Raw genomic sequence first — 12,379 nt, 5'->3', positions numbered from 1 at the left:
GCCCTGACATGTATGTGTGTGTGTGTGTGTGTGTGTGTGTATCATTTATTTAAAAAGTCAATACCAATTTGAACTTGGTTTCTCAAATCTACAGTTTCTCAAATTTTGTAGCATTTTTAGCAGATCACCTCACAGTGTTATGATATTCTAGACACATCTCCAAGAGAACATTTGACTTAATGAAGTTCAATACAAGTACTTCCAATATTTAGGGAAATATTAACTTAGGTCCCATACACACTTTTTTTTAAACTATGTTTAAGTTTGTAGTTCCCATCTGCCATAATACTCAAGCTAATTCACAGAAAATCCAGAACCAAAATGGAAGGAAACATGGCAAATGCTCTCTCTTACATGATATACAAGACTAGCCATCTTCCAGTCCACATGCAAAAGGCTGAGCATAGGCAATTTGGCGTTTTGGTCAAACCATAATGAAAAGTTCACCTAATCAGTGAATATAGACAAAGCACCAATTCACTATTAGCATAGCATTAGGTGCTTAGCCACAAGTAGTTTGACACAATAAGTCATGTTTAGTACATATTTAAGACTTCCATTCACAAATTTTTGGCATCATTGGGTTCCACAGTTTTTATTGCTCTGCGACCTGAGGTTTGTGTTGTCTCTCTTTTAGTCCCAAGAGCTCTGTTTTGAGTTCTCCAGGCTTTGGTGCATTTTCAGGTCTTGTCAGGTCGGGCCGGTAGTAACTGTGCACCACTTGGGCACTGGCACACATGGCCAGGAGGCTGGCCACTGCCATTTTCAGATAACTAGGCCAGGACATGCCCGCAGGCATGGTGGAAGGCTGGCAGGAGGGAAAAGGGGCAGTGTTAGAAGGTTCTAGGCCCACGATCCGCCCCACAGCTATAGGGGCTCGGGGTGCTCTCCTACCCCCACGCACGGAGGCCTGTCTTCTCGGCCAGGACACGAGGTCACTGAGAGGACGGAGAGTTGGCAGGGGACAAATGAAACCTTAGGGCCTTGATCGGTCAGGGAGGGGCGCTCCACGTGCAGAACCGCAGGCCATCTCCCCGCCACCCCGGCCCCCTTGTTTTTTGGGGTTTTTTTTGACAGTCCTGGGGCTTATTCTCAGGGCCTGAGCACTGGGGCTTCCTTTCTACAAGGCTAGTACTCTACCACTTGAGTAACAGTAACATTCCTCCCCCCCTTTATATTTATGTGGTGCTGAGGAATTGAACCCAGGGCTTCATGCATGTTGGGCAAGCACTCTACCGCTAAGCCACTTTCCCAGCCAGGGAGGAGGATTGTCTTGTTGTTTTGATGACCTACCTGCTCTTCATTATCCCAGCAGGATGTTCTCTGTGGCTGTAAACCATAGAGCTATATCCACAGGAAAATCAGACCTGAACTGAAACCTCCAGAGTTGTCAACCAAAACAAGTCTTTCTGATTTTCAAGTTGACCGTTGATATTGGTCGTGCGATTTGCATGTTGAGGACACAGATTCCATCCTGAACCCTAAGAAGCAGCTCCTCACGCTGACAATAATGCTGATATCTAATGTGAGGTTGACTCCAGGACACTGCGCCTCCAACAACCAGTCTAAGGATGTCTGGACTTTTGGTGTGTCTGGGGCCTCCATCCTGTGGCTCTTGCCTCATGAGTCCAAGCATCCATGCATATGATAGGCATGGACAAAACTCACTATTACGCCAGTGGCTTGTAGGTCAGAAACATGGTTTTGTTCTAAGCATGAGTCCTGCCTACAGGTCACAGAGGGGCTTAGTTTGTGTGTTGGATTGTTTGGTACTTGTGCTTGAATTTTCACGGCTGATTTGCTCATGATTGGGTCCCTACCATGGGAGCCTCATGTTGATCTTGCCTTTTGTAGGCCATTGGAAATTAGAGTTTCCCAGGTTTGTCTGCTTGGGCTCATGAAACCCGAATCCTCAGACCTCAGCCTTCTGAGTTGCCAGGATTATAGGTTGAAGCCCCAGGCATATGGCTTTGGACGGGGTATTGAAACAATGCCCATGCTTAGGAGAAAATGGAAACACAGTGCCTAATGATTTTAGGCTGCACAACCCAGGAGAACCCATTCATGCCCTCAAGTCCTTCTGTGCCAACCCAGAGTGCCCACGCAGGTGACTCGAATAGGGGGACAGTAGCTGTTCTTTGACTCTGGTCTCCCCTCCAGCTTCTTTGCCTTTTGGCTGATCCTGTGTCACTTCTCAAACCTGTGTCAGCTGTCAGTTCATCTCTAGGCCCTTTTCCCAGCTAGCCCCTGCCCAGCACTTAAAAATCTCGCAACTTCTCTGAGTTTCTCTCTTACGAGTTGACAAGCAAAGTGGACAATGGGACTGAAGGCAAATGAGGAATCAAAGAGGTATTTTCCGTGCTGGGGATATGGCCTAGTGGCAAGAGTGCTTGCCTCCTATACATGAGGCCCTGGGTTCAATTCCCCAGCACCACATATACAGCCAGGAGTGGCGCTGTGGCTCAAGTGGCAAAGTGCTAGCCTTGAGCAAAAAGAAGCCAGGGACAGTGCTCAGGCCCTGAGTCCAAGGCCCAGGACTAGCCAAAAAAAAAAAAAAAAGTGGTATTTTCCCTTTGAAGCAACTCTTTGAAGCAAATGATTCTTGAAATCTGAGAGTGCCAGTGAAGGCCTGGAAACAAAATGATCAGATGGGAGCCACGAAGCCCTCAGGAGACATAGCCAGAGCTCTGGTCTGACTCCACACAGGGCCTGGCTCACAGGACATCATGAATTCAACATCTGTGGGCAGAATGAGGACAAGTAGATGAAGTTAGTCTTGGCCCTTCTGAAAATGGTAAGCAGGCCACACTGGATAGAGATCCCATTTGGGACTAGGCAGTGTCAAAAGACTGTGACCCTAAGATCTGATGAAAGCAGAAGGAGGGGCAGCAATGTGAGGGGTAAAACCTGCCTGTGCCAGGTCTCGCTTACCCGACTCTGGTCAAGTGCACACACTTCTGCAGAAGTGACATTTGCCTTGTGGAGATTCTAGAATTTGTATCCCATTCTGTCATGACTTCAATACATCCCAACAATTCATGGTTCCCAACAATTTGAAAAAATGATACCTAGCTGTATGTCCCTTTATGTTTCACTGTGATGCAATGAAATTCGCAAATGTCCGATGGGTTGCAGGAACATGTATATGCTTTATCTACTGGTGTAAGTAAAAACAGTAAAACCCTGCAAAGGCTAAGTGTTGGCTGGGGCACATCTGCACCACCCTGATGACAACCAATGCTGCAGGAAGCAGATGGATGAAGGTAACATCTGTCTGGTTCCACGAGCATATCTAGTTCTAGTTTATGGGGCAGTGAAGGAGGAGAGGCAGTCCAGCAGGCCCTCCTTTCACTCCCCTGCTGCTTCTGCTGTTCCACATCTCTGCTGTCCTTTGAATTGAGCCTGATCCACGTGGATAAAATACCTAGTCTATAAAAATAGAGTCAGGATTTGGAAGTCAGGCATAGGTAGTGATAATACAGGTCTCTAGGAAGCCAACTGATTGGAGCAGGATGCTAAATAAATGTGCCTGCTTCCACCCACCGCTCAGCCTAAATCCAAGGGCAGTGCCCTAAAGGACACATGTTCAGGTCAGAGTCAGGCCCAGCATCTTGGCCACACTGTTAGCGCCCCTCCTCCCTCCCGGCTGCACTGGGGACAGCAGGGCCTCCTCACGCTGGAAAGCAGGAGTGGGGCTGGCTGTGGGCCTGGCTGACAGGGTGGCCAGGGAGGAGAAAGAGCGCTGTGCTCCTAACACTGCAGTGCAGCACCTGTGATTGACCTGAGACTCAGCCGCTGCTACCTCAGCCCCAGGAACCCCACAGCTGGCCCCTGGGCCTCAGAAACGGTCTCCCTGCACACTGAGCAGCCTCTGCTCTGGACAGCCCTCCACTGTGCCCCTCATGACTCCCGGCTGCCTCCCCATGGTCACCGGGCGGCTGAGTTCACACAGCCCAAAGTGATGGCCACCTCTGAAGTCTCTCAACTCAGCCGCCAGAAACCCAATGTCCCGAGGAAGAGCTGGCACCGTCCCCTCGGTCCTCAATGCCCCTTCCCCTTTGCCTGCACACAGCCTTGGCTCATGGCAGACAAGCGATCCACGCAGCACTGTATTTTGTTTTGTTTTGTTTTGTTTTGTTTTTTGCCCTCTCCCAACCCTGGGTTAGGATGAGGTTCCATCGCGCAGATGCACAGCTGGTAACAGCTGTCTACTGTAAATGTGTTACTACCCACAGAGTCTATGTCCCTCAAATATTCTTGGCCCTGCCTCAGACACAGCTGTACCCACACAAGGCTGTACACTTGGCCACTGCGCTGACCTTAACCTGCTCCCTGCACACCAGGGCCTTCCCCCCACTTCCTCTAGGGCGCTGTGAGCCTCCTCCCCTCAGGACCACGGGCTCTGCGGAGTCAGCTGGTGGAGCTCATGGTTCTCAAATCGGGCACTGAGTTAGTGCCTTGAATGATGTACCTGAAAGGAATAACAATAACTATTTATTAAAATATATTGAAAGGTGCATAACACGAAGGTGAAATAAAGACAAAAGCGGATGTCTTTCAAGGGAGGGAAAGGATTTCTCTAAGTGTTTGAGCTGGCGCTCAGTGGAGCTCTGGACTTCCTGAGTCCACAAACCAAATTGTGCCCGCAGTGTTAGTGGAAGCACACTGGGGTGCATGTGCTGCAGCTAAGTTGCCCTCTCCACATAAAGGTGGGTCCATATCAGAAAAGATATGCAGAGCCTGTGGGATCTCTGGCGCAGAGAAGACAGGCACAGGTTGGAGTCCATTTGTCCTAAGTGTCAGGGGCATCGTGGAGCTGAATGGTGTGGCCTTGCTCTTCACACATCCGCCACTGGAGGAAGGGGGTTTTCGGCACAAGCATTGCTCAGAGACAGCTCCTGATGCCACAGCACTGTGTCTTGTGCTCGTTCCTCCCCTTCCTCCTCTGATGGGAAGCAGTCCAGGGTAGAACTGCTGGACAGCTCGCAGTCGGCAAAGCCGAGTCGAGCTTCTTCGTCCTCAGACTGAAGGGCTGGAGAGCCTGTCCCGGTTGCAGAGGACACAGACAGCTCCCAGTCAGAAAACCTGAGTCCGAGTTCATCATGTCCTGAGTCAGTGACAGGAGATCCTGTCCCACTTGCAGAGGAGGAGGACAGCTCACAGTCATCATTGCTGATTTCTGGCTCTTCCTCATTTGAGTCAGGTATGGGCGATCCTGTCCCGGTTGCAGAGGACGAATTCAGCTCGCAGTCACCACTGCTGTGTCCAGGGTGTTCGTCATCGGATTCAGGTATGGGAGAGCCTGTCTCAGTTGCTGAGGATGAGGACAGCTGGCAATCATCATTGCTGATTCCTGGGTGTTCTTCATGTGAGTCAGGTATGGGAGAGCCTGTCTCGGTTGCAGAGGACGAGGACAGCTCACTGGCAGCAGTGCTGTGTTCAGGGTGTTCATCATGGGATTCAGGTATGGGAGAGCCTGTCTCGGTTGCTGAGGAAGAGGACAGCTCGCAGTCAGCACTGCTGTGTTCTGTGTGTTCATCATCGGATTCAGGTATGGGAGAGCCTGTCTTGGTTGCTGAGGATGAGGAGAGCTGGCAGTCATCTTTGCTGAATCCTGGGTCTTCTTCATGTGACTCCGTTGCAGCAGAGCCTGCGTTGGTTGCAGAGGACAAGGACAGCTTCCTGGCTGTACAGCTGAGTCCTGGGTCCTCCTGTCTTGATTCAAGTTCAGCAGAGCCTGTCAAGGTTGCAGAGGACAAGTCCTCGTCTAGGAGCCGACCCGATTGTTCTGGCTCTTTGATCTTCAGTTTCGTGGGCACTGTGCACCGAGCGCACCCCGCACTTGGCAACTGGGGTTGGCTTGCAGGAGTCACCGCAGTGTCCCCATCCCTGCCATCCTGCTCTGGGCTGCCAGATGCCACCTGCCGGCCTCTCCAGAGGAAGTGCCAGAAGGTTCTTCTGGGTCCAGCTTGGGCGTGGGGTCTGGGGCGTGGGTTGGTCCAGTGTCTGCAGGTGTCCACCAGGCGCTCCCTGCAGGGTCTCCTGGACTCAGAGCCAGTGGAAACTCGCCAACAACAGGAAAACATGGCTCTTTTCTGGCTACCTCCAGGCACCTTTGCGATTTGTGTCTGGAATGTGGCTGCCTGGAGACCTGGGTTCCAAGTTCTCTTTGGTCTTCTGTCAAGGATGAGGTCACTTCCTGGGGTCCTCTTCCTAAGCTTACTCTTCCTCCAGTGGACCCCACACAGTCCCCCTGCGCTTCTGTATATTGTATATATGTACACACACATCTGTAAAATGAATATATAGAGAGATATAGAGATATAGAGTGCTCACAGGTGATCATCTGCAGTAATGTCTCCTTTCATGTGTCAGTCACTGGAAGGCATCTCATCATAATGGGGGTTTGACTGACACAAGAAAAGAGAAATGGGCCTCTGAAACTCCACAGCGTTCTTGTTCCAGATCTGTCTCCATTTTCACATACATAAATGCATATCTATATAACTATGTATGTACATATATATATGTATATATATCTCCATTGACAGCACTCACTCTATTGAGTGACTGCAGTGTATTTTCTCCCCATTAATCTCTTCCTCTCTCCTTCCTAACAGCACGTGTATCTGCATCCTTGTATTCACTTTGCTATACTATAGGTTACTTCTTCTAAGAAGTTAATCCATTAGAAACCTCCTCTGTGTATACCACACTTTAGTCACTGTGTTCATGTTTATGTCCCTATATATGAATTCTTATATGATGATTTCCAAATCTAGTGTGAATTACATCTTTGAGTAGATTCAGATGACTTGATATTTCTGAACCATTTGCCATTTTTTGTTCTTATTTTGTATTGTTAACTTCCTATTTGCTCTCTCTAGTCAGAGATGGAAGACAGAATTGCCCTCATGTGAAATTCACTGAGAATCACTTGAAAGCTTATATGTGATCAGGGTTTTAGTCTTCCTTAAAAACTTGAGAAGAATGCATTGGCTCTGTTTGCAGAAAAACAAAAATTCAACATTGCTTTCATTTACATTCTTGTTTGTTCATGTACTCTATTTCCCATTATATATACTTCTTATTATATTTGCTCAAGTAAGTACTGAGAGTGTTTAAGTCTCCTTTATAAAGTGATTGTTCCTAGTATGATGTGCTCTCATTATCTTGCATAACTTTGCATACCTTTAACTGCTATGTTCAAGTCTCCCAGTCAATGGGATACAGTGACTGTTTGTACCAACTTGTATAAATATAATAGACAACCCGGTTGCTGGGGGCTGACACCTGGAATCCTAGCTTACATCTCCACATGAAGCCAGCTCAGGCTGGAACGTCTGAGACTCTTCTCTCCAGTGAACCAGCCACAGTGGAAGTGTCCCTCAAGTGGTAGAGGGCCGGCCTTGAGCACAAAAGCTGAATGCACAGCCCTGAGTTCCAGCCCCAATACGTGACAAATGGTCACTTCAAAAGGCTCCAGAGAACTAGGAGATCATCAGCTCACCCAGGAATCTGGGCACACCGGCAGAGCTGTGGCTTGCATGCCCGAGTTAGAGTTGGGCAACTCCCTGTTCCAGCCTGGGTGCTTAGGAAATCGGTGTCATTGCAGTGGTGTGTTTGCCTGTGACTGCAGTGAATGAACACAAGGTAACAGCCTTATGCCATCTGCTCTGCTCTGGCTGCCTCATCTCACCAGCACCTCCTGGCTAAAAGTTCAGACCATTTCATAAGTTCCTGGGCTCCCTCTACTGGTTGAAGATTAAGGGGAGAATGTCCTTAGAAAACCCATCAAATTCCTCACTGTCTTCAGTGAATAATTAGAAGAACTAGAAAGAAAGAGAAAACATAGATTCAAAAAATAAATCCAGGATATTCTTCATAATTCAGCTTTCAATAGCCTGAAAATATCTGTATTACCCTCCACATGGGTAGGACCTGAGGAATTACGCTTTCAGGAGACCACTGTCTACTGCAGAAGAGAAGCTATTTGGGTCTAAATTGAAAGGACTCTGCTTGTAAACCATGAACTGAGATTTCTCCAGTTAGGTAGAGAAACAAATAATCCATGGAAGGAGACCGCAAGCACAAACCTTCAAGTAAAGAAGCAAATGCCATCAGTGAAGCAATATTCCCTTTCCTTTCTCTCCTGTCCTTGCTATCCTCTTCCTTGTTCCCCCATCTTTTCCAGTCCCATTGTCTTGTCCTGTTCTGTCTTCTCTTCTCCCCTTCTTCCCCTATCCTATCCTATCCTATCCTCTCCTATCCTATCCTATCCTATCCTATCCTATCCTATCCTATCTGCTGTCAATACTGAAACTTCGCAGCACTAGTACTGTACCACACCCGAAACGCTTTGCTTTTATTAACTCTTACTTTGAGATAGTTTCAGGATAATTGTGCCCCAGCTCCCTCCATTCTCCACTCTCCTTGCTCCCTATCCAGAGTAGCTAGGAAAGAAAAATCAACTCCTAGGGCCATTCTGGAATCAGTTCTCTTCCAGCACAAGACCCAAGGTCATGCTCAGTACATCTTTTGTGAAATCACAGTGATGACAAGTTTGCATTTCTAGGCCTCAGAACCCTGGGTTGTGTTATCTAGTTTATCAGAAAGGTTTGAATCCAGAGCAGAGGAATCTAAGATTGAATTATCAGTGACTGTGTGAATTATCTCTGAAGGACTTGAGGGCTAGTTCAGCCTCTCTAGGGTGGGTCTAGGGTGGAGACGAGTGGATTATCTGAGGGAGAATACAAAACACAGAGCTCGGGATCTTCTTCATCTCTACACCCAGCTACTTGGACTTGCTCCGTGCTGAGTAAAGCCGGGGTAGAGGACAACATGGACACGTGCTCTCTCAGCATGGGAGCATGGTGGACCGAGCCTGAAAATTTCAGTGCTCCGTTGGTTTTCTACCTGGAAGAGGAGCAGGAGGAGGAGATTTTCGGTAGGTGACCCCAGTGCCATCTGTTGTCTTCACCCTATCCATCTCTCCCTGTGCTCCCTCTTTGATCCATACTAGGCCCCCACCATCGGGGCACCTGACCCCCAGTTCTGTTGGGGTTTTCCTGTTCTTCCTGTCCTCTTCTGTTCCTAGGGCAGGAGGATAGATATCTTTGCTGCATGGAGGAGCACAGCCACACCCTCATTCAGCTGGAGCCCTGGTTCACCGTCACAGGCCACACTCGAGTCACCGTGGTGGGGCCCCCAAGGGCCAGGCAATGGCTGATGGGCATGATATGGCTTTTGGAGCACAAGGACTTTCACTATCGAGCTCGAGGTAAGCGTCGATGACCTAGTTTGCAGTCAAAGCCTTGCTGCTCATGCATGGCATCTTAAAGACTTGGACTGCTCAGGAACCTGAGAATCACATGTTCCCAAGCCCCCTGGAGGGCAGAGGCCCAGGGTTAACCATATTTGGAATCAAGTCATTGAGAGAGAAAGTGGGGAGGGGGCATCCGAATGGGGACCCATAGGATGGGATGGAATATCTCCTACCCCTCCCTTCATTCCTTCCATCCCCACAGGCTTCCTGTCTGGGCTCCTGGACTCTGACCATTCTTCTCCCTGCCCAGGCTACCAGATGCTGCAAAGTGTCCGGAGCCAGCCACTAACCAAAGAAGACTTGGCCGCCTGCGCCCGTGTGCAGCTGGACTCCTTGGTGGTGAAAGGCTACCAGGACAAGTGATTCACTTTCCTCAGGCTTCCTCCAGCCAAGTGCTTGCTTGCCTTGGGCTTCCGTGGGCTTGGTGTAGTTCTTTGTCCCTGAAGGACCAGCCTGCTCTGGACAGCTCAGTGAAGACATGGCACAGACAGTGGTGGAGGGTGACAGTTTTGGCTGTGTTGTCTCCCCCGGGAAGTCTAGGCACATAGGTGAGAGGCGTCTTCTAAAGTGTGTATTCTGCTGGTGAAGGAGATCCAGAAACACCCGTGGTGCAATCTGCATTGCCTCGAGTTCACTCCCTCTCCCCCTCTTTGTTTCTCACAAGCTTCTCCAGTGCACTCATTTCCCCCACAATCCCTCCCAACGTCTAACAAACACAGTCTCTTTCAAGAGACCTCAGATTTTCACATTTCCAGATTGTTTATACATGTTTCCGTTTGCAGTCGTGAATCATGTTGTGCTCTTGTCTCCGGAATCAGTGTGCTCCCCAAACGGGGAAATCCTGGCAAAAATGTCACTTTACCGGCCATCTCCAAGCCTCCTGTTCAACTAGACACAGTGACTCTCTACCTACCAACTGGAATAAAAATAACTAAGAAGTATGCGTGGTGGATGAGGCCTCTAATCCTAGCTTCTTAGGTTGGTGTATGAAGGCAGCCCATGCAGGAATATTTGGGAGACTCTTATCTCTAATGAGCCAGCACAAAGCTTGAAAGGGAAGTATGGCTCAGGAGGTAGAGTGCCAGTCTTCAAGGGAAAATAGCCGAGCCAAGGCCCAGGCTATGAGTTCAAGCACAAGTACTGCCTTCACCCCACCCCACACCCCACCCCACCCCAAATCAAAAAGCTTTAGGCTGTCAGGGAACTGGCTGGTCACCAGTCCACTGATGAATCTGGGGGAAGTGGCACAGCTGTAGCTTGGATCACCAAGTTTGAGATGGGGGAACCCACTGTCCGCGCCTGGGTGCCCTGGGACACACGTGTCCAGGAGTGTGTGTTTGCATGTGACTGCAGGAATGAACATGAGGGAAAAGCCTTAGGCCACCCGCTCTACCCTGGCTGCCCCCTCTCATCAGCACCTCAAGGCTAAAAGGTCAGAATATTTAGGAAGTCCCCGGGCTTCCTCTAGTGTTGGGAAATAAAGTCGAGAGTCTTTCACTCTTTCTGTAAAGGATCGTTGATGGGTTTTGTGTGTGGATGTTACCGGGTTCTTCAACTCGGGGCCCTGAACTCTCCCTTGAGCCACAGTCGCAGTTGCAGTTTTGTGCAGGTTCCTTGGAGATAGGAGTCTCACAGGGGTCTCTGCCCAGCCGGGCTGGGAACCTTGATTCTCACCCTTCCCCTTCCGAGTTAGCCAGGCTTGGAGGTGAAGAGGTGAGTACCACGGGCCCTGGTTTTCCCTTCAAGTATTAAACTTGTGTCAGCGGGATCCTCTCTTCTAAACACTTTCTCCCACTTCTCCCTAAACGTCACAGATTACAGAGAAGCTCTTCCTGGAGAGGAACTTAGTCAGCAGGGAAGATTCTAATAATGGAGGAAATCCTCCCAGAGATTTTTGGTCTTTGAGAATTCCTAAATGCCGGGGAAGGGACATGAGGGAATCCCTGCACTTAGAGCCTAAAGAAAGGAAAGAAGAAAGATGAAGAGTGTGAGACCAGCCTTGGCTATGGACAGGCAGGATATTCTTCCTCTCTCTGTCTCTCTCTCTCTCTCTCTCTCTCTCTCTCTCTCTCTCTCCTTTCTCTCCCTTGCTCTCTCTCTCTATCAAAAAAGAAATCAGATTTTATGGGTTACACATGTAATCCTAGCAAATAAAGAGTTAGCTCGGAAACCTCTTCATTTGAAGACAGCAGCTCAATAAAGTTGACATAAGAAACACACAGAAGATGTTCTTATCTGTTATGACCTGTTTTGTGAGAAACAAGAAGGCACTGGGACCCATCTCCACTGTGAAGAACAGTGCTGTGCAGTCTTCCAGGTAGAAGCCGAGCTGCTTACCTTCAGCCAGGCTCACACACCCTCTGGGAAGGATGGAAGGAAGGCAGGCAGTGGTGGACTTCCTCTTCCTCTTTCTGTGGCCACTTGAACAAGTCCTGTGTGAGGGATGAGTCTAGGGGCGGGCCATGTAGGGGACACCGCAGTGATCTTCCTGCTTGGCTCTGTTCTGATGAGAGCCCACAGCTGGCCACGCCCACATCCTGGACCTCAGCATCCTCTCCTAGTTTCACTGCAGGCACACATGGGGAAAGCAATGTCATTGACTCATCTTCACAGGGCCTTAGCTGTAAGCATAGGGGTACATTCACTCCTTCTCTCTGGAAATCTGTCCTGGGAACAACCCTACCTTTCCTGTCTCCATGCACCTCGAGCCTTTGGGAAAAAGACATTTGGAATGGGAATGGGGAAGGACATGAAGTTGGGTACAGTTACATCGCAGCAGCTCAGCTCAGGTCCCACCTCTGTGCTTCCCCGGTGTCGGTGCTGAGACTCCAGCGTGGCCACTCCAGAGAAGTTTCTGAGGCTTGAGCTTCTGCAGCATGGAGAAGGGACTCCATTCCAGGTGCTCAGAAGCCTCTCCAGGTGCCCACATGGTCCAGTCCCAGTTCCTAAAGAATACCAGAACAGTTCGCTTGGAGGCAGGGCTGCTAGAAAGGATGTTTGGGGAGCATGGGAATGGGAGGGGCTTGCGAGGTCCTCCTACCCATACCCCATTGG

The 12,379-nt window shown here is 49.3% G+C and overlaps 2 protein-coding genes across 2 annotated transcripts; one reads left to right on the top strand and one right to left on the bottom strand.

The window, feature by feature from the left end:
• Window positions 1-584: 584 nt before the first annotated feature.
• LOC125357635 (protein BRAWNIN-like) lies at window positions 585-799 on the bottom strand. The gene has a single exon (XM_048354585.1). The coding sequence runs from the start codon at window positions 797-799 to the stop codon at window positions 596-598; it is 204 nt and encodes a 67-aa protein (XP_048210542.1). The 3' UTR covers window positions 585-595.
• Window positions 800-8,841: 8,042 nt separating this feature from the next.
• On the top strand, window positions 8,842-9,688 carry LOC125357525 (putative KHDC1-like protein). Its single transcript, XM_048354503.1, has 3 exons — window positions 8,842-8,947; window positions 9,098-9,280; window positions 9,576-9,688. The coding sequence occupies exons 1-3, from the start codon at window positions 8,842-8,844 to the stop codon at window positions 9,686-9,688; spliced, it is 402 nt and encodes a 133-aa protein (XP_048210460.1).
• Window positions 9,689-12,379: the final 2,691 nt, after the last annotated feature.

This window comes from Perognathus longimembris, chromosome 9 (genome assembly GCF_023159225.1).
Source record: "Perognathus longimembris pacificus isolate PPM17 chromosome 9, ASM2315922v1, whole genome shotgun sequence".
NCBI lineage: Eukaryota > Metazoa > Chordata > Mammalia > Rodentia > Heteromyidae > Perognathus > Perognathus longimembris.
This window is presented reverse-complemented; position numbering and strand designations above follow the sequence as displayed.

Coding starts and splice junctions, on each gene's coding strand:
- LOC125357635 (XM_048354585.1), bottom strand. CDS start 799: ATGCCTGCGGGCATGTCCTGGCCTAGTTATCTGAAAATGGCAGTGGCC.
- LOC125357525 (XM_048354503.1), top strand. CDS start 8,842: ATGGACACGTGCTCTCTCAGCATGGGAGCATGGTGGACCGAGCCTGAA. Junction 8,948..9,097: donor GCAGGAGGAGGAGATTTTCG/GTAGGTGACCCC, acceptor TTCTGTTCCTAG/GGCAGGAGGATAGATATCTT. Junction 9,281..9,575: donor CTTTCACTATCGAGCTCGAG/GTAAGCGTCGAT, acceptor CTCCCTGCCCAG/GCTACCAGATGCTGCAAAGT.